Here is a 20,778-nt window from a genome sequence, read left to right on the forward strand (position 1 = left end):
GTTGTGTGCTCACAGGAACCACAAACTTGACAAGCCCGTCGCTGCGGACGCTGGGGGGCTCGATTGTGACCTGCCCACTTCTGGTTGTTCGCCACAGAGGCAGTGCACAGAGAAAGCACCTTGTCAAACATGGCCACCATTTGCTGGGCGACAGGTTCAGATGTGGTGACACTGGAGGCTGCAGACACAGTAGGCAGAGGCGTGGAAATAGTCAAAGGCTGAGGCTGGGTTACAGCTCCAAACAGTGGCTGTTGGGACCCATAGGCAGTATTGGGTGACAGGGCGCCTAGACAAGAAGGTGCAAGAAGGCTCTGCAGAGTCTGGTGCGATAGATGGTTCAGCTAAAGCACCAGCCATTATGTGGGTATTAGCAGATACAACTCCCCCCACTCGTCTCACACGACTGTCCAAGCGGCGCTGGACCTCAACAGCTCTCCTCAGGGGCCTTCATTTGAAAGGACAGAGAAAGAGCAGGGTCAGGACAGTGACTTATGAACATCATCACAACCTCAGAGCTGGGGTCCTCCACGGATTTACCACGCCTCCTGAGGCACTCATCCACAGCATCAATAGATTTATTCAGACGAATCCAATAGTCCATTGCATCCTCACCTGGCCTTGGCACAGTACTGTAAAAGTCACTCATTGGCATGTTGGAGCATGTGAGTTCACTAAAGTGGCGTTTTAGAATGTCAAAAACAGCAGAAATCAAATCGCTCCCACCCAGGTCAGGGCGACAGCGGAGTGACACCTTCACCACATCACGAGCTTTTCCTGCCAGTCTAGACATTATCAGTTCATATTTTTCTTCAGGCGTTTCACAGTTAGCCCTAGACAGGTAGCACTTCATCATCCCCTCCCATTCCTGCACGGAAAATGTGTCACTCCGGTCACCTCTGAAGAACGGTGGGGCTTTGGCTTCAGACTGCACCACAACTTTCAGCTGGGAAGGGTCCAGGTGAGAGGGGGGCACACCGACAGCAGGCAGCTGGGTCTGGTAGGGCTGATACTGGTGCATGGTGTTCAGATTGTTAGCAATACTATCCCCTATTTGTTTTGCCAGATCAGTTATTATACCACTAAGTGCATCATGTGTCACAACACGAGTGGGGTCTGAGTGTACATTAGCAAGAGGAGTAGAAGTGGCAACGGGTGGGCTTAACATAGTCTTATTAATGACAGAGTTCATGGTATTACTATCAGCATTTAAAGCCATGCCCCTCCCAATACAAGGCGGATTCGAGTTAAACATGTTGGTCAAAACACAAACAAGAACCCCCTTTTTTTTTTTGTTCTCAAAACAAAAGCAAAGTCACGTTTAACAGCGTTATGCCCGAATGAAACAGTCAATACACTCCAAAACCTGGCAGACAGCGCTCAGGGAAGCACTTGGCGGCAAGGTGACGTCACAGGGTCCAGCACGCAGCGCGCCAAAGCTGCGGGGAGGGAGCGGCAGCAGAGCAGAGGAGCCAAGGGACACCGACAGCGGCACGGAGGCCAGGAGACCGCTGAATGGCGATGTCACGGGTCGAACGGCACCAAGTGTGACCGGTGGACTTCTGCGTTGTGTTGTAAGGGTGCTATGGAGCCACAAGACACCGCGGGGACTTTTGAACCTTTAATCTGTTCAACAAAAAGTATAAAACTTTATGAACACGTGCCGCTACACATCGGTCCAGCCCACACTCTTCCCAATACGGGTTTGCAAAGGGCAACAACAACATACCTGTTCAACAAAAAGTATAAAACTTTATGAACACGTGCCGCTACACATCGGTCCAGCCCACACTATACAACAAAAGACAATAGAGAATATCAACATCTTCCCGCACTTGCTCACATGAACAAACAAAAACAACGAAACGACACAGGAGATCAATATTAACTTAAATACAAATAAAATATAACCACAGATGTATACAAAGATAAAGACAATTAAAAGAGGACACTTGGGATTACAATGAATGACTGACCTCTTCCCAATACGGGTTTGCAAAGGGAAGAGGCGGGAGTCAAACCCCGAATTTATACCAGGAGCAAGGCGAGGGACACACGAAGAAGAAAGAAAACCAAAGAAGAAGCGGCTGGAGGACCAAGGCTGCACATAAAATCAAAACACCAGGTATGGACAAAACTGTGACAAACAAAAGCAGCATTTTGTGTAATTATACATTAATTATACATATATATGAACCGGTTACATATATACATAAATAAATAATAATAACAATAATAATAATTTAAAAAATCATCAAGTCGTGTTAAAGAGGGTACAGAAAGACTATTGGGGTCGTCCCGGCCCACACTCCATACCGGATAGTGGCGGTAATGCACCATTCTCAGTTGCGTGCCAACCGCCATAAAACACTACTAGAAGAAGAAGAACTGTTTACAAAGACATCCTCCTACACACCAGATGGCGACGTGCAAGACACAAGATACGACAATACAATTTTACTTCCTGCAATCGCGAGGCTAACGAAACCATGCAAGTAAGCCCGGTTGATGTTATATTTTAAAACGGATCTTTTCACACACATTTGCGCTCATCTGAATTCTGTCCGTTTATGTTTGCAGCAGCGTGAAGAGAAACAGCTGGAGGCGTCTGTGGAGTCGCTCATTTCTCGAGTAGCCTACGTTAAAAACGCTTTGCACAGCTTTATTTATAAGTTAGAGAATGAATACGACAGATTAACATGGTAAGCGATGATAAAGTACTATAACAACTCTTTACTGACTTTGCAACTTGATGGGTAATAGTTAGGCTTAAAGGTACACTATTCTGATGGGGTGTCTGCCACTGGCTTCATGGTAATACTGCTTTTCCTTGTCGTTCAGTGTCTCTCAAACAAAGTACCACTAAGGAAAATATTAGTTTTTTTCGGTACCAACAGATCTAAATAAAGTGTGTAACAGGACTATTCCAGGTCTAATCTAGCGCTAAACCAGGACAGGCCATTTTCAGTATAACCCAAAACAAGAAATTCTCCAAAGCAGGACAAAAAAAACAAGACTTGCGTACCACCAGTGGTACTAGTACAACAGTTTGAGAAATACTGTCCTGAAATATTCCACAATATGATTTTAACCCGTTCTATCTTACATTTAATTGTGATTTTAAATTGAACAGTGAAAGGTGCACTATGTCACTTTTCTGCTTCTCTGGAAATGCCACTCTAGACTGACACAATCTAGTACTAAATGTAATTTTGTTAAATTTTGTGGTATATATATATTTGTGGTGTATTTATACAAGAAGCTGTTATATTATTTTATATATGACTTTTTCCCTTTCCACAGGCCATCAGTATTGGACAACTTTGCCCTCCTGTCTGGTCAGCTCAACACCATCAACAAACTCCTAAAGAATGAAAAGACCCCATCCTATCGCAGTCAGGTCATTATCCCTCTGCTGCTTTCTCCAGATCGAGATGATGATTTGGCTGTGAGTATCATCTAATGTTAGACCAATATATCAAAAATGAAATGGCTTTGTTTTCTCTCATTTCCAGACAGAACATATGTAGGCTATTGCTTTGGAAAACAAAATGGCTTATTGATTGCATTGTAGGATTTGGATCTTTTTAGTCACACAGATTGACTCCAGGATATATATTTTTAAGTAAACTTTGCCTTTAAATGTGTTTTGTTTAAGTTTTAATATAAGAAAAATTATGAAATGAAATTACTTATTTGGAAGTTTATAGCATACTTTTTTCCAGTTCTCTCAAATACGCTTAAGAAATAAGATTACACTGGGTAAAACCTAAATCACAACAGAAATGTCTTTAAATCTTGTGTTCAGAAAGTCTTCAAAACACAAACATGTGCCTTTTTAGGGCTTCTATCTGTGCCTTTTTAGGGCTTCTATCTATGAGTCTTTGTTCATATTTTGTACTTTTTTTCCTTCAGAAATTAACAGAGCAGCGAGTACCAGTGTTCAGCCATGAGATAGTCCCAGATTATTTGCGTACAAAGCCTGACCCTGAAGTGGAGGAGCAGGAGAAGCAGCTGAGTGCAGAGGCGGCTCGCATAGGTCCTGAGGTGGCACAGGTCTGTTATCAATGGACTGCTATGAAAAGTTAACATTACCACCATAGATTATCCAGCCATAGTCAACATAAAACCTGAAAACGATGTACAGAATGTGTGCTCTTTGGGACATCTATGAACTTAATTTAGTAATTTAGTTTATTTTACAGCGATCATGTACAGAAGGATTAATCAAAGAAACATTGAAGAGATGCTTAGCGATCATGTACAGAAGGATTAATCAAAGAAACATTGAAGAGATGCTTTCTACCAGACTATAGGCTTTTGAGCTAGTTTCCATTTGCAGTCCCTGAGACATACACAATACACAAACAGCATAAAACCGCATCAAACAATGCAATCTATATACACAAATGGTAGAATTATTCCATGACAAAAATGACAAAGACATTAAAGGATTCTATCCCCTAAGAATTGTTGACCGCTATAGATCTGATACACTTCTTAATCTCCTTTCTCCTTTGAAACCACAACTGCCCTGAGCCTCCAATCTGTACCAAATATATCCACCACCAATCAGTCACACAAGACTGACAGACAACAAACTGGTACGTTAACCTGACTGCCTGTTGTGGTTTGTGCTGACAGAAGCAGATCCAGACATTGAATAAGCTTTGTTCCGGGCTTTTGGAGAAACTCAACAACCCCAGAGACGAACGAGAGGCTGAAAGTTCAGGTGTGTTCCTGAAAAGAGCATATTAAGTGTATGCATTAAAATGTGGTGTTCAAGCTTTCAGCTCCTCCAAAACAAGTAAAGGATAATGTTGACACATTTCATTCAATAACATGTGAAATAATAGACTTTTTAGCTTTTTTGGTGAAGCATTATTGCTTATAAATGGCGCAAACTTTATTTAAATTTTTTTTATTGCATGTACATGTTTTCACTATCTGCCCGTTACTCAATAGTAAAAACTTGAGATTAATTAACTACATCACAAGTTACATACATAGAACATTAAAAGGACTGCACACAAACCAACATCATGTGTTTTTTTTTTCCCCCTTAAAGCCTTAAGACAGAACAAACCATCATTCAACCCCGCAGACACAAATGCCCTGGTTGGAGCAGTGGCCTTTGGTAAAGGTCTGTCTAAGTGCAGACCCCCGGGACCAGTGGCGCCTGGGCTTCCAGGACAGGGGCCCTTGATGAGCGGGGGCCCCACTCTGCAGCAGGTCACTATCGGAGGGGGTTCTGGACAACAGCCCTCTATGGGAGGTCCTGTATCTCAACAACAGGGACAGCCAGGTGAGAGGAAAGGGATTCAGTATGACTAGACTAACTTGTGCAGCTTTTTAGGGAATGCTGGATGAAGAAAAAAGTAACTTATGTCTTTTCTATTTATTTTTTTTACAGGAAAAATGCCCAGCAGTATCAAGACAAACATCAAATCAGCATCAGGCTCAATGCATCCCTACAACCGATGAGCCAATTAATATTTCAACTCATATTTATATAATGTACTTACAGTGAATATTGTTGCTGTATCACTGATATGTTTGGTAAAAAACGTCATGAAACATTAAAGATAAATCATAATTGTACTCATTCTATTTTCTTCTGACAGTAATAAAAGATGTTTTTGTGCAAAGCAGCTTTTTTATCAGCGTCTAAAGGGACACTTTTTAAGATTTCCATATCTCATTGTCAGTCTTTATCAATTTATGCTCAGACCCACGAAATGGTAATAGGAAATCCATGTCATATTATAACTACACAAACATCAAAATCTCTTAATTCATTAATGGGTGTATATCCACGCATGTATTGTAATGTGTATTTTTTTGTGAAATCATGGATGAATGAAGTTAAACGATAACGTAACCAACCGATAGAAATAGCCAACCAGCAGACTGCACACTGTCACTGGTTGATGACGTCATTTCTAAGCGACCTCTACATTCTCCCATGTGTGGTTTGTACACACGCAGTTCACTTCCAAAATTGTCGTTTTTCTGAGCAAATAATGGAGAAGAAAGGCTCAAATTCGCTCGGGAAGAAACCCAAACTTGCAAAAATGAAAGACGGTACTGATCCGGTGAAAAACTTTGAGAAATGGAAGAAAAAATACAACAAAACTAAAACCCGAGTGAAGATTGAACGGGCGAAGAAAAAGAAACCCGAATGGCAGGTTGAAAAGGAATATATTGAGAGACTCATGAGCAGATACGAGGAGATAAACATTAAAGACGCGGTTAAATTTTCCGACTTTCCCCTGTCAAAGAAGACACTGTTGGGACTTCAGGAGGCGCAGTACCGACAGCCCACGGAGATCCAGCGACAGACCATAGGCTTCGCTCTCCGGGGTAGAGACGTGCTCGGGGCGGCCAAAACAGGCTCAGGGAAGACCCTCGCCTTCCTCATTCCGGTGCTGGAGTGTCTGTTCCGCCAGCAGTGGACCTCCATGGACGGACTAGGCGCTCTGATCATATCCCCCACCAGAGAGCTTGCCTACCAGACGTTTGAGGTAATGCAGCAAATTGTTCCTTTTAGAATACATGCTTTTATTGCTCAAAAATGGCTTGGAAAAGTCCTTATTGTGGGCAGTGTCGGTGCTCCACAGATCTGGCCTGTAACTTGGTCTGACGTCTGGTGATAGATAATTTTATTGTTTGGCAAAGCAGTAACATCTTCATAGAGACTAGTAATTGGTGAACATTCCATTTTAAAAAGTAACATACTACACCTTTTTAAGCTGTTTATATTATTTGACCTACATGCCTTTTTTCCATCCAGGTGTTGCGTAAAGTCGGCAAAAATCACGAGTTCTCTGCTGGGCTCATCATTGGAGGGAAGGACCTGAAAAGTGAATCTGAGCGTATTCATCAAACCAACATTGTGATCTGCACCCCAGGGCGACTACTGCAGCACATGGACGAAACAGCCACTTTTCATGCCTCAGACCTGCACATGCTAGTCCTAGATGAAGCTGACCGTATTCTAGACATGGGGTTTGCTGACACACTCAACGCCATTGTGGAAAACCTCCCCAAAACTAGACAGACTCTACTATTCTCAGCCACTCAAACCAAATCAGTGAAAGATTTGGCCCGCCTCAGCCTCAAAGATCCCGAGTACGTTTGGGTACATGAGAAGGCCAAGTTTAGCACACCGGCCACACTGGAGCAGAGCTACGTGGTGTGTGAGCTGCATCAAAAAGTCAACATGCTCTTCTCGTTCATAAGGAGTCACCTCAAGAAAAAAATCATTGTGTTCTTTGCCTGCTGTAAAGAAGTGCAGTATTTCTTCAGGTAAGGCAATAGATGCACCAAATAATAGAGATGGTTATTTTCAAGATAGGCCAAATTGAATATTGAGTTTATAATAAGAAAACTTTAAAAAAGCTGCAAATAGATGACATAACTAATCAGGTAACTAATCTATATCAAAACTAGATTACTACTACACATACACTAAGACTACACATTTGTGGGGCTGTAGTTCTTTTGATGTTAAGTCAATTAATTGGTCGATGCTGTCATAGTCGAACAAAATATTAATACCGATTTTAAGGATGTAGTGAGTGAGTTGGAAGTGAATCATGATTAATCTGGATTTTTTGCCACACCCTCTTTTTAGTCTACTAATCGATTGACAGGACATTTTTTTAGTCGACTAAAATATTTTTTAGTTTTTAGTAGACTACAGCCCTACACAAGTATCAATACTGAAAAAATGACATAAATGGAACTAAATTGGACATTTTTTAAATACTTTATTCTTGCTTTGTTTTACATACCACGTGATTAAAGAAACTACAAATAAAAAGAAAAAATTAGTACTGAGTTATTTATTTTGACATTGAGTTTAACATTTTAGTATAGAGACAACACGTACAAAGTGACGTGTGTACTTATGTGGGTAATTTGTGTAATACTTTAACTTCAATCAAGACATTTACAGGCACAATTCTGGTAGATTGAAGAATTACTATCTGATATTTGGATTATCCAAAATGCCATGATATACATTTTTTTACTCTAGTCATTCCGTTATAGTTGTACATAGTATCTTTGTGTTCTTTCCAAGATGCAAACATTAATTTAAGTTACACTACGGGACATTTAATATATATGCATAAAATACATTTTTAAATTACCCTAATTTACTAACCATAATGCTGTCTTGTTTCAGAGCGTTTTGTCGCCTCAGACCTGGTATTCCTGTCCTGGCTCTTCATGGCAAACAGCAGCAGATGAAACGGGTGGAGGTGTATAACGACTTTGTGAAAAAACAACATGCAGTGCTGTTTGCCACTGACATTGCGGCTCGAGGTCTGGATTTCCCTGCTGTGAACTGGGTCCTTCAGTTTAACTGTCCAGAAGATGCAGACACTTACATACACAGGGTGGGACGAACTGCCAGATACAAGGACGGAGGAGAGGCTCTGCTCCTGCTTCTGCCCTCAGAGGAAAAGAGCATGGTCCAGCTGCTGCAGGACAAGAAGGTTCCCATCAACAAGATCCAGGTGAGTAAACCTGATTCTGGTGACACAAGATACTAAGTGTATTTTCACACTTATATTCTTGACTATTTGTGAAAGAAGGCAAATTCAACTCTCATGTTCATTTTTATATTGGTAACAGTGTCAGACGTTTCCATGGTCACAAATGTTTCAAAAAGTAGCTAGCCTGACACATGGCAGATTGATATGTGTATCTCTGAATTAAGTCCTGCACATATATCAATCTGGAACGATGCTGAATCTGATTGACTGACTTTTGTTATATCCAGTTGAGAGAAAAACAGAGACATTTTCCTTGTCCACAAATGCAAGTGCTTAGCTTCTGCACATTTTTACAAACAAAATAGTCTATATTTTTGCCAAAATAGGCTTAAGTGTGTCTGTCCGCATCACCATGTTTGTTTTGGTTCACTTGGGCACATTGCCTTAGGCTTCCACACAAACCTCAGTGCTGCTCTGTGAATGGTCTGAAGGCTGCTGGATGAATTTGAACTGCTTAGTGGGAGATGTCAAGATGGATTCTTGTGACTTTGTGAACTCACAAATATTGCAAGAATCCAAATTGGTTAACAAGGTTAGGTCACAAGGTAAATTCTTTAAAAAAAAGTTCTGAGAGTGAATTGATACTGCAGGAAGTAAAAATACATAATCTGTATTTCACATGGAAAATAAACACAGTTTGCATAAGTCTATATCTAATATGACAGAAAAGTGTTTCTATGCTGCTTATATAACAGAAGAGTTTCAAGATAATGTAATGATACTAAACTTCTAGCCATTTTCAGCCAAGTTGCAATCTATAGCCAAGTCTGTAGTTTATTACATATTTTTCCATCTTTAGGTGAACCCAGAAAAGCTCCAGAGCGTGGAGCAGAAGCTGGAGTCCTTCTTGGCCCAGGAGAAGGAGATGAAGGAGCGCGCTCAGAGGTGCTTTGTGTCGTACTTGCGCTCCGTCTACCTCATGAAAAATAAGCAAGTGTTTGATGTCAGTAAACTCCAGCTCCATGAGTATGCCCTGTCCCTCGGCCTCGCTGTGGCTCCAAGGGTCCGGTTCCTCAACAAAACTCTGGGACAAAGCAAAGAAACCCAAGTCCAGCGATCGGATGAGGAAGAGGATGAGGAACTGAGGAGGTTTAAGCAGCAACTCAAAGGAGATGTTGAAGAAAATGCCAAATCTGAGTCCGAAAGTTCCACAGACAATGAAGAAAGCGACGCAGACTTGGCTAATAACAAAATTGCTTTAGGGGAAGTTGACGGTGATGATGATTTGAGAGACTTGGACTTGCTAACATTAAAATGCAAAGATGTTTTTAATTTAAAAGAAAGGCAAGAGGAAGAATACCATAAGGAAGTGAAAGAAAAGAAGAAACAAAGCAAAGAAACCAAGTATAAAGAGGCCAAAAAGGTACTCAAGAGAAATTTTCAGGTTAATACTAAAGTTACGTTCAGCGAGGAAGGAGAGGCTGTGCAGTTATGGCCTCCAGTACTGAGAGCTGTGGCAGGAAATGATGACGACGACGATGACGCATCTGGAATTAACGTGGAAAAGGCCAAAGAGAGACTGAAAATGGAAGATCAGGAGTTTGACAAAGAAGAGTACAGGAGGAAGGTGAAGGAGAAGCATAGGGAAAGAAGGCTAAAAGCTAAAGCAGCTAGGGGAAAAGCTAGCAAGAAAAGCGAGCTAGAAGATGAGGAAGAGGATGAGGTGGTAGCGTATTTGGCTAATGAGAGCGACAATGAGTTTGATCCTAGTACACTACCAGATCCAGATAAGTTGGATAATTCTGAAAGTGGAGAAGGGGAGGATGAGGAGGAAGAGGACATGACTAAAGCAGAAAAAAGGCATCTAAATAGTGAAAGTGAAAGTGAGGAAGAGGAGAAGTCCGTGTCAACAAAGAGGCTTAAAGTGAAGCAACAAGCCGAAGAGGAGGACACAGTTCTGGACACTGGGCTTTCACTGGCTGAGGATGAGGAGTTGGTCTTGCAGTTGTTGTCTGGGAGAAGATAGATGTATTTGTAAAATAAATGAATTTATTTTTGAGTATATTAATATGATATAAAATCAAAAGTTTGTTATATCCTGATTTTGTTTTAGTACTTAATCCCCCCCCCCCCCCCCCCCCCACACACACACACACACAAAGTCATGGTCTGGTTAAATCAAGCCTGTCAATCAAAGAATAACATTCACAGTGAGGTGTGGGACAGATAGGCCTGTCACAATAATTACATTATCACTCAATATGTTAGCCGTAATAATATTTTTTGGGGCTCAATATTTATCGTGTGCACACTTTCTTTGCATTTCAGGCAATATTTTGTCATTTATTTCTGCACTTTGATAAGATTTTAGCTGTAGAGGGTTGAATAAATAAGTTCTTTCACTCATTATAGATCTATAGATTTTGTGCTATTTATCTATTGCACCTGTTTGTACATTTAGAATAGTTTTTTGGTTAGTTTGAATATTATCGTTTCTTATCTATATTTTATTCAGCAATATATTGTACTTCAAAATGTGTTATCGTGACAGGCCTAGGGACAGAGCAGATTTGTAAAGAAAAGTATAGCTATTTTTTGCTCTACTAACTTAATTAATTCCAAGATGTGTTGTGATTTGCTTCGTCTATTGTTGTGTTAACCTGTTATAGTTCATGCTCTGTTTAAATAAAAAGAGTGTAATCCCAAACAGACTGGGCAGTAATAGCCTATGTAATAAAACTCATTTATGTACAGCATTTTGTCGTTTGTTTCTTTAATTTAACTTTTTCTTAGCTTCTTAAGGTGCCTGTGACAGATTGTCCTGTTTTTCAAATCATGACTTGGTTTGGTGGGGTAGAGCGGAGCCTGTGCCAAATATTACTCATGGTTTTACATGAGTAGAGTTGCAATTTCTGGGGAAAAAAGTATAAAAGAAAAATTTTAAAATACAGCAAGTAGTGCAGTGGTGAGTTCATAAACTATATAGGTGAAACAGAATAACCTACCTATTTCATCAAAATGGGAAATTTCATCCAAAACACAGGGAATATTTTATGTGCATGGAAGGCATTTTCTGACATTTAAAACATCAGTTTAACAAAATAATATAGGTTTTATTAATTTAATCATTACTATTGTGTAATTTTGACAGGATTTGGCTTTTGTTTGGAATTACCTCTACGTATGTCATCTGCCTATGTCCAATTCAAAAACTTTAAAACAATTAGGCAAGAATGTTAGTAAAAGTTTAAATATAATTGTGAACTATGTTAATTTTGTGAAATGAGTAGCCTAACTGTCATTTGCACTTTATAGTTATGAAATTAGTTACATTATCATTCTATATCGAAATATTATTATCTTCAATATCTAGTTGAGTTTGTTGCAACAAACTTTATGAAATGTTCCTCTCTCCAGCAGATGGCAGCGATCGCTCGACAATGAATCCCTGGAGCTGGGAGAACTTTAGCTTGGAACAGGTATTTTTAAAAGGTCTTTTATTTAGTGTTTTAGTGTTGTCTTAATATAATGTTACTACTGAGTACGAGACTTTTCATAGAACCTCTGTAAACAGCATGAGTACAGTAGGCTAAACGTGAAAAATGAGCTAGCCGCGAGTATTTGCTAGCTAAATATCACAACTACTCCCAGACTGGGACTAATTATCAGGCTAATGCACTGATACACACTTTTCTTAAAAAAATAATTCAGCATTTCAGCGAGTGACAAAGAAATAATAATTATAGAAATAAAGCAACATGAAGATCCCATAGTTGGGGCACGCGCATTATATTGGATAAGTTTATTTGAAAAGGGACAGCGCAGTTCAATCAAACACATGGCACATGGCATGCAGACAAACCTGCCGTCAGAGAGCAGACAAACCTGCCGTCAGAGAGCAGACAAACCTGCAGTCAGAGCAAACAAGCCAAGCTTGTAATGAGGAAGAAGGTTTTAAATGCGTTTAAGGTCTGATTATTTCAGAAACCTTTCCCTCATCTACTTTTAACTAGTAGAGTCACATTTGACTGGTCTTGAGTCAGACAGTATATTATATGGTATTCCTTATCAGCTATTATTAATTAATCAAATGATTTTGCCTTTTTGGAATTCTATAGAGTTTTAATTATAAGATTTTATTAAAGAAAGTTTTTAATGAAAATGTGCATCTGTCTTGTTCCACTACCAGTATGATTTCTGGTAGAGGTCCAACACCAACTTCCACTTGAGTTTGCACTACACATACAATTACCTAATATTACTTTCATTGTCTTTAGATTTAGATTTTAGTTTTAAATCTCAAAGTATTTTATATGTTCAGAAACAACAATGGCCACAAATAAACCAGTGGGTTCAAAACTGGGCTCTGCAGAAACAGACTCTGCTGTGAAGATTGTCCCGACTCTATGTGCTGCTCCTGTCCCAGTCAAAGTGGTTCCTGTGCCTAGCCTTGCCCTGAAGCCCCCCTCCTCTGTACCCATACAGCCCAGTCCCACCACCGCTCCTGTCATGGTGGTGGCAAAGATGGATACCCCCGGAGCAGTGAGTAACACTGTCACACAAGAGGTAGAAAGGCCACACTCTAAACCAACCACTTCTAACCAATCAAAGTGAAATGAGAACTTTAAAAGCATCATAAGGCTTTCGTTTAAGCCAGTATAAAGATATATGTACATAAATATTGATAACATCTCAATCCTGATATAGATTTTACCACCCATTTTAGTAAAGTTGTTTTTATGTTGAATTTCCCATAGTTTTTTGATGGTACTACTACTATATATTTACTCAAAATGTGAGTTTTTAAATATTTTTTTCTATAATGGAACTTAGAGACTACCTACCATTTGATGACAAGCTTTATTAGATAAAATATTTCCCTTTTCTGAGACTACATCAGATAATCTGGTTGCTACTTTGACATCTATAATCATGATTCATTTGTAATTAGTCTTAATTCTGACGTTCTTAACAGCAAGTGACTAAGAGTCTAACCTCAGGAGTCCAGATCAGTCCTTCCCCTGCTCCAGGACGGACACTGGTGATAACTGTCCCCAGAACTGCTACTGCCTCTGTGACTATGGCTCCTCGAATGGCCCAAACCACCACCACACAGCTCCCGGCCAACTTCCAAATCCCTCCAGGTCAGGCAAATGATGACCTCCTGTGATATGTGATAGTGGCCAGGATTATTTCTCTTACTTCAAATATTTTGGATAAATAATGTTTGCTGTAAACAGGCAAAACATCAACAAACATGCATGAACCAATACAACTGAAATTGTAAACAACTCCATTAACTGCTGGGTAAATACTGGCAAATAATTTTTTCACAGTGTAGTTTCAGCATTCTTTTGGATGAACACGAAGTTATTTTTTTGTTATTTCCATTGGTTTTATATTATCTTAACAGGGACTTCCATAGTTGGCCAATCTGTTTTAGACTTGATAAATGGAACATTTCTTCTTCTTGTTTTATCTTTATCTATGAATAGCGAATCCCATAAATAAAACAATAACCCTTATAAGTACACATGACAGGTTAGAGTACTTTTTCACTAAAGCATAGCTAATACAATTATATTTATAATTTTAGAAAAATATTGCCTATTTATGTCTAGTTTTTACATTCTGATGAAGTTTATTTTATTTCCTGGTTGGACAGGGGAAGCAGATTTGACAATTTGGCAATTCCATTTCTGTCACCTAACAACCATAATGTTAACAAGGTTCACCACTTGCCAGAAATTCCACAATAGTTATAATTAGACTAATACAAATGGATGACAACACCTTTAATTTTGCTAAATCAATCTTTAATCTGTCAGAAAATTATGTCTTGCTCATAGTTTGTCTTTATTTTGACTGAAATTTTCAGTGTTGATGACATAGGTAGAGGTATTCTACTTCTTCTGCTACTTCTTGTATTATTGTACTTTTCTTAACATTTTTTCCAACAACTGCCACTTAAATCATGTAAAATTATGATAAATAGTTTTCACAGGCACTATCCTGCCAAACCAAGTAATAATTAGAAAAACATGAAAGCCTGTCATATGCTCTTTAAACATGATGTTGAATTTTGTGGTTTGATGTTTAATTGTGTATGCAGGTATGATGCTGATACGAAGTGAAAGTGGGCAGTTGATATTGGTGTCGCAGCAGGCTCTGGCTCAGGCACAGCAGGCTACACGTCCCAGCACTGGAGCCTCCACACCCAGGCTCCTCACTCCTTCGGTAGGTCATCAGCAAGGCTCCAGCACCTCTTCTATATATAGCAAGGGCCTTCACTGGGCTCTCAAACTACCAAACTTACCACAAGATGCACTGGGAGCCCCAGCTTTAATTTAGTGTATCAATCAAGGAGGGCTGCAGAATATATCACAAAAGTATTGATAATTTCAATAATTGATATCACACAACATGCATGACATGAGCTGAAAGGTATTAGTATTTTATCTGAATATCTCTGGTCTACTAATGTCATGCCCATTAGTCAACAAAAAGGGGCGGCTAACAAAAGGCAGATTAAACTGTACAGGCACTCCAAAGCTGCAGCTAACTCACTCCATGCATTCTCCTTTCTGCTGTTGTGCATATAAATCCATACATTGCCAATAAAATAATTAGTTGGCCATAAATTTTTTGGGAATTAAATTCACAATCGACACCAGGGGCTTTTTTTTAGAGTACAAAACAACATTTTCTTTGCATGCAGCCAACTCCTCCAATGGGCAAGATGAATGACAAGGTGAATGACAAGGTGACTGTGATTCAAATGACTGCTCCACCCAACTTCCAGACACCTCCTGTGCAGAAGACCGTAAAGGTACAACCACACTATTATCAATTTACATAAATAAACGTGTCTTAGTCCAAACGGCCAGATAAATCAAACATTTAATTGTACCAGATTGTCAGTGTACCTCCCAAACCCGCTAAGATCCAGTCCCTGAACCAGCCTCGAATCCTGACTTCAATCCCAGAACCAAAGAAGGAGGCTACACCTACTTTTAGTCAGGTGATAAATTTATAGCTTGTATGTTTTATTTATCGTTTTTAGTATTGTTTTATTTTTTTCAGGAAACACTGGAAAGCGTAAAGAAGTGTAAGAACTTTCTAGTGACTCTCATCAAACTGGCTTCTAGTGACTCCAGATCAGCAAACATGGCAGAAAACATCAGAGGACTGGTCAAAAGTCTGCTGGTATTTTTCCCTAAATATAATACAAATGTAATTATCTCAAATATTTTACTTACGCTATCACACTACAAAAAATGTCTCTTTTTCTAGAAAGGAAAGTTGGAAGCAGATCAGTTCACGGAACAGCTGTATCATGAGTTGAAGTCCACGCCACAGCCCTGCCTTGTGCCTTTTCTGAAGGTAACCAGAGTTTCAATGTACAATTTGTATACTATTATCTAGTGCCATGCCTTGTTTAAAATGTTCTCCAAGCTCTTAATCCAAATATCAGTTAGTCTGTAATATTGAGAAAATGAATGGCAGAGATGCAAAATGTTATCAGCCATTTACTGTTAATTTCTATCCAACAGGGTGAGTTGACCCGCTTGATAATTATTCTTTATATTATCATTATTATTTCACTCATTTACTAACATATACACTGTATTGTAACATATTATTTTTTTTCTTCTTGCCAGAAAAGTCTCCCTGCTGTAAGAATCCTGACTCCTGACCCAGAGCTTTTTATTCAACAAGCCGCAACAAAAACCTCCAGTTCCCCCAAACCTACCATTGACCCAGCAAAGCAGGTGCACATTACAGAAGTGAGATTAAATGAGGAATAGTGATTAAAGAGAACAGAATAATACATTTTCATCACCCGTCTGTTTGGACACTTAGTTGATGCCTCCTCCCAGGCCTGGTCCTTTGACGTCTGGATGGTTTTCTCAATCCAGAAACAAAATTCCACCCAAACCGGCAGGGCTACAGTCTGCAAGGAACTTCACAGGTGGCACATTTGTAGCTGGAAATTTCTTATTTAGACTGGGTAAAATGCAAAAAAAAAATCATATTGCTCAATTTCAACTTTTGCTAAGATTTATTTCATGCATTTTTAGCTTATTTATAACAGAGCACTGTGACTTTTACAAAGATGGTTCATGATCATAGACAAGATGGACCTTTTTTTTAATCCAAACCAAACACAATCAGTACTATTTATTAACTGGTTTAAAATGAGTAGCTACTTTGAGCTTTAAGAATTCATGGTATAAAAAGCATGGGTCAAATGCAGAGGAGAAATTTCCCTATGGGGACAATAAACTTTAGCTTAAATTTAACCTTAGTAAGTAAGAAACCACATTCATAGATGATGTGCTGGTTTAAAGAGAGATGTGTGTTTTAAAACGTCCTAACGGGCAAAATTTAAGTGTTGCATAAAGTCGAACAAAAGAGCTTTAATTATTAAAAATGGAAAAGGGGTTTAATACATTTCCCGGATGCTTTACCCCTCAGGTACCCTTTCAATGAGACAGTCATATGAGCAGCCTTGTCAAATGTCCAAGGGCACCTCAGGATCCTATAAGTAAGCAATATTATCTAAGTTTGAATGGCGTGGTAATTAATAATAATTTATTTTTCCAGAGAAGATGATGACATAAACGACGTGGCCTCTATGGCTGGAGTGAATCTCAGAGAGGAAAATGCTCAGATCCTCACTACTCAAGTCGGAGCTGTGGTGCAGTCCTGCCAAGACCAGCCCTTTCTCGCCCCAAATGCTCTGCTTGGCAGAGTCTTACAAATGGGTAACAGTCCAGAGCCTATCTACTCCCATTACTTACCATTACCATATTGCATTGCAATCAATGAATGATTTTTATTAGTGGTAAATGGAAGTCCTGGTTTTGTCTTATCCTAGTTTATAATGAATAAAGTTTAAATTTTGTTATTGTAATTATCTTATTATATTAATCTGGGTAAGTAATAATGGATTTTTCTTGTTTTTCATCCTGGTTCAACTTAGACCTGAATTAGCTCCCTTGTTAGCCTAAACTCACACTAGGCATCAGTTTCCAAAAAAAAAAAAAAGGGTGACCCTAGTTTGAGGAGCCAAAACGACACACAACATGACAGAACTTATTCACATAGGATAGGCTTGGCTTATGCATTACTTTTTATTCTCATTAATCATTCTAATTATGTGTCTTATCCCAGGTCAGCCTTTGGAAGTCACAGAGGTAAGTTCAGAGGTAGTAGCGCTGGTGTCTCACGCTGCTCAAGAGTTTCTACGCACTTTGCTGGAGAAACTCTCTGTGATGGCCCAACACCGCAAGAACCTCATCAAGGTACTGTTACTACCAGACATATTTCAAAAAAGATGTTTTTTTTAGACTAAGGACAGATTTATTTTCTTTTTTTCTGTTTGAATGTCTTAACAGGACAACTCGTTACATTCCGAAGTAAATGACGTTCGCTCACAGCTGAAATTTCTGGAGGACATGGAGACTTTGAGAAAGAAAAGGAAAGATGATGAGGAGAGAGAGAGGCTGCTGCGGTTGGCCCGAGTGAGCATTTCAGAGCTTATGTATATAAATACATTAAGGATATAACAATATACCTCTCACATGATACAGTTTTATCACAAATATCACAAAGAAATACCTTTTCCTTCTGATTGTTCCTTGAATTTCTAGTGTCGACATTGTTTTCCAATTAAAAAGTAAACGGATGTTTCTTTTATGAACTCAAACTAATTAAATGCATAAATAATTTGTGCCGATAAAAAACAAAAAAAATGTTTTAACAGTGCTCAACATGTGTTTCTCTACAGAGCCGTGCACATATGGCAGACCCAGAGATGCTGCTGCTAAAGCAAAGAGCCAAAGAAGTAACAGCTTTTTTAACGCATTTTTCTAGAGAAACAGTAGATGTACTTGATTAGTCTAGTGCAAATTGAAATTGTCACATATGTGTTTTTGGCTTGCAGTTCAGAATCTATTTTTACCAATGTTAATTGCTTGTAAACCTGTGTGTGTAAGTGTGTTTGTGGAGCCTGAGGTGAGACAGAGGTGTGAAACAGATGAAAGCACAGACTTTGTTCTATTTATAGAAGCATGGTTCACAGGCGCCTTCTCAAATGTACACTGTACTCCACTCATTCAAAGCAAAAAAAAAAAACAACCTCATCCTCAGCGGGTGGTCTCATCCTTTTTTATTCTAAGCACGGGTTCTCTGCCAGCTCGGGTCCTCTGCCAGCTTGAAGGTTCTGCTCAGTATCTTTGCTGTTCCTAGTACAGAGCTTTTCTTGATTGAGGTGTCTGATGGTTTTTCCTGGGATCTGCTGTAGCCACTTCTTACAGTGGAATTAAGTTAATATTGAATGTAAATTAAATGTTTTTTTGGTGTTCTCAGTTGCAGCATTTGGAGCAGGCAGCGCTGCAGCACAGGGAAGCCAACCTCGCGGCTCTGGCTGCTATTGGGCCCCGGAAGAAAAGGCCATTGGAGCTGGATGGACAGGTCTGTATTGAGGTCCATGAAAACAGACAGTCCATATCATATAAGAAAACTGATCTAAACACAACTAGTGTATTTTGATATGATTTTTGTTTGGTTGGTCCTCAATCTATACAAATCCAACATAGCCATTATTAAACCCCTTAATAAACATTCTCACTGTCTTTGCTTCTTTTGGATCATTTAAGACGCTTGCCCACTGTACTGAATCTACACCCCAATTCCAATGAAGTTGGAATGCTGTGTAAAACTTAAAAAAACAAAAACACAGAATATAATGATTTGCAAATCCTTTACAACCTATATTGAACTGAATAAACTACAAACACATGATATTTAATGTTCAATCTGATAAGCGTCCCAACTTCATTGGAACTGGGGTTGTAGTATTAACACCTAACTGTTGATACCAGTCTCACTTCAACAAATATACTGTTGGCCTGGTTGATTTTGTCTGCAATTTAGTCTAATTGTACCAGGCTATAGATTTAAACAGAAAATCAACTTTTCCTCTGAATTTAGAATGTTACCCAGAGGTCTTTTGGACCACAAGGCATCCTCCTCCTCACTATGTCTCTCAAATTTTAACATGATAAAACAACAGTACACCTTCTCTACTGTATCCTTGTGTATTTGGTCAGGACAATTGCTTGTACAAGTCACAGCATGTGGGAGAGTGCAAGAGCAAGGGCATCTTGGTTATAAACCCCTGAAAGACCCAGCCAACCATTCATGGGTTTCAACTCCGTTATCGGCAACATTTTAAGGACCTTGCATCCTCATCCTTAAATATTTTTCGACAAGTTAGACATAACGTATGCCTTCTCCCTTTTCCAGCCGTTGCTGAATGTCTTTCCCTCCACTCAACGTCATGTCTGATGCATTCTATCCTATATAAAGCATATGGAACCTTTGCAAGAGATTTAGCCCAGTCTATTCTTTGTATGTGCCAGGTTTGTGTTCTCCCCCGTTCCGGCAATCCAAGAGTGACCCGGATCATCCTGAGAGATCTGCTGCAGTGTATGGAGCAAGACCGCTTCCTCAGGCACTCTCTCACTCTCTACAGAGCCATCCAGTGAACACCCAAACTACCCCGATGTGGGGTAGCTTTAAGGCTTGTTACAAACTATCAATATATTCAATTGTTCTTTCAGTCTGTTTCAATGTATATCATTTGAATTATATTAAATTATTATTTGTTATTACTGTCACTATAATGTAGAAAAAATCATTTAGTTATTGTAAGTCACTTCAGAAATGGAGGTGTGCTGTGTTCTCTTTGAGTTATCTTGTTTTCCCATTAAAAAGCATAGTTTAACTCAAAACCCACAACTGTACTTTATACTATGTTTTATTAATTGTGATCCAACTCATGTGCAAAATGTACAAGTGAGTTGCCTTTCTGTTTACTAGACAAACTGCATTTTTTTTTCTACTTTTTCAAAGAAAATGCTGTGAAGAGTTAAAAACATTGCTGACCATATAAAAATGTACATGCAATACTGAGTTTGTACAATTCTGTCCTAACAATCTTTTTACACCTTTATGGTATTGTTAATATTTCACCTTGAAACAACAAAACTATAACAAGGTTCCTTGGATTTAAGAACTAACTCAGGGTTAATCTCCCCTGAAATAGACAACTCAGTTTTGTTTCACTAAAGAGGTTTGGAGCAGTTTTAAAACCCAGAGATGGTAAACTCCAAGTTGACGCATGAGGATTCACCATGGCAATGGTAAACAATCTTAGAGGAAGTCATGTGACTGTGGCCACTGCTTTGGACAGATCAGTCAGGTTTAA

General features: G+C 39.2%; 3 protein-coding genes across 4 annotated transcripts; all 3 read left to right on the forward strand.

Annotated features, from left to right (window-relative positions):
- Nucleotides 1-2,378: 2,378 nt before the first annotated feature.
- Nucleotides 2,379-5,647, forward strand: med8 (mediator complex subunit 8). The gene is made up of 7 exons (XM_033964988.2): nt 2,379-2,492; nt 2,578-2,699; nt 3,301-3,445; nt 3,913-4,053; nt 4,642-4,729; nt 5,066-5,302; nt 5,411-5,647. The coding sequence occupies exons 1-7, from the start codon at nt 2,487-2,489 to the stop codon at nt 5,479-5,481; spliced, it is 810 nt and encodes a 269-aa protein (XP_033820879.1). The 5' UTR covers nt 2,379-2,486; the 3' UTR covers nt 5,482-5,647.
- A 275-nt stretch (nt 5,648-5,922) lies between these two features.
- On the forward strand, nt 5,923-11,253 carry ddx10 (DEAD (Asp-Glu-Ala-Asp) box polypeptide 10). The gene is made up of 4 exons (XM_033965426.2): nt 5,923-6,521; nt 6,791-7,305; nt 8,189-8,522; nt 9,361-11,253. The coding sequence occupies exons 1-4, from the start codon at nt 5,928-5,930 to the stop codon at nt 10,525-10,527; spliced, it is 2,610 nt and encodes an 869-aa protein (XP_033821317.2). The 5' UTR covers nt 5,923-5,927; the 3' UTR covers nt 10,528-11,253.
- Nucleotides 11,254-11,926: 673 nt separating this feature from the next.
- Nucleotides 11,927-20,476, forward strand: taf4b (TAF4B RNA polymerase II, TATA box binding protein (TBP)-associated factor). Of its 2 annotated transcripts, none has more exons than XM_055221280.1 (17): nt 11,927-11,980; nt 12,823-13,043; nt 13,477-13,645; nt 14,614-14,738; nt 15,220-15,330; nt 15,415-15,522; nt 15,585-15,707; nt 15,795-15,884; nt 16,163-16,273; nt 16,365-16,473; nt 16,980-17,049; nt 17,109-17,269; nt 17,679-17,809; nt 17,903-18,028; nt 18,295-18,351; nt 18,876-18,980; nt 19,931-20,476. In XM_055221280.1, the coding sequence occupies exons 2-17, from the start codon at nt 12,831-12,833 to the stop codon at nt 20,054-20,056; spliced, it is 1,935 nt and encodes a 644-aa protein (XP_055077255.1). In that variant the 5' UTR covers nt 11,927-11,980; nt 12,823-12,830; the 3' UTR covers nt 20,057-20,476. The 2 variants fall into 2 exon arrangements, with proteins under 2 accessions (XP_055077255.1, XP_055077257.1); XM_055221282.1 differs by having other exon boundaries at nt 12,874-13,043.
- Nucleotides 20,477-20,778: the final 302 nt, after the last annotated feature.

The sequence above is a fragment of the Periophthalmus magnuspinnatus genome, chromosome 4, assembly GCF_009829125.3.
Source record: "Periophthalmus magnuspinnatus isolate fPerMag1 chromosome 4, fPerMag1.2.pri, whole genome shotgun sequence".
NCBI lineage: Eukaryota > Metazoa > Chordata > Actinopteri > Gobiiformes > Gobiidae > Periophthalmus > Periophthalmus magnuspinnatus.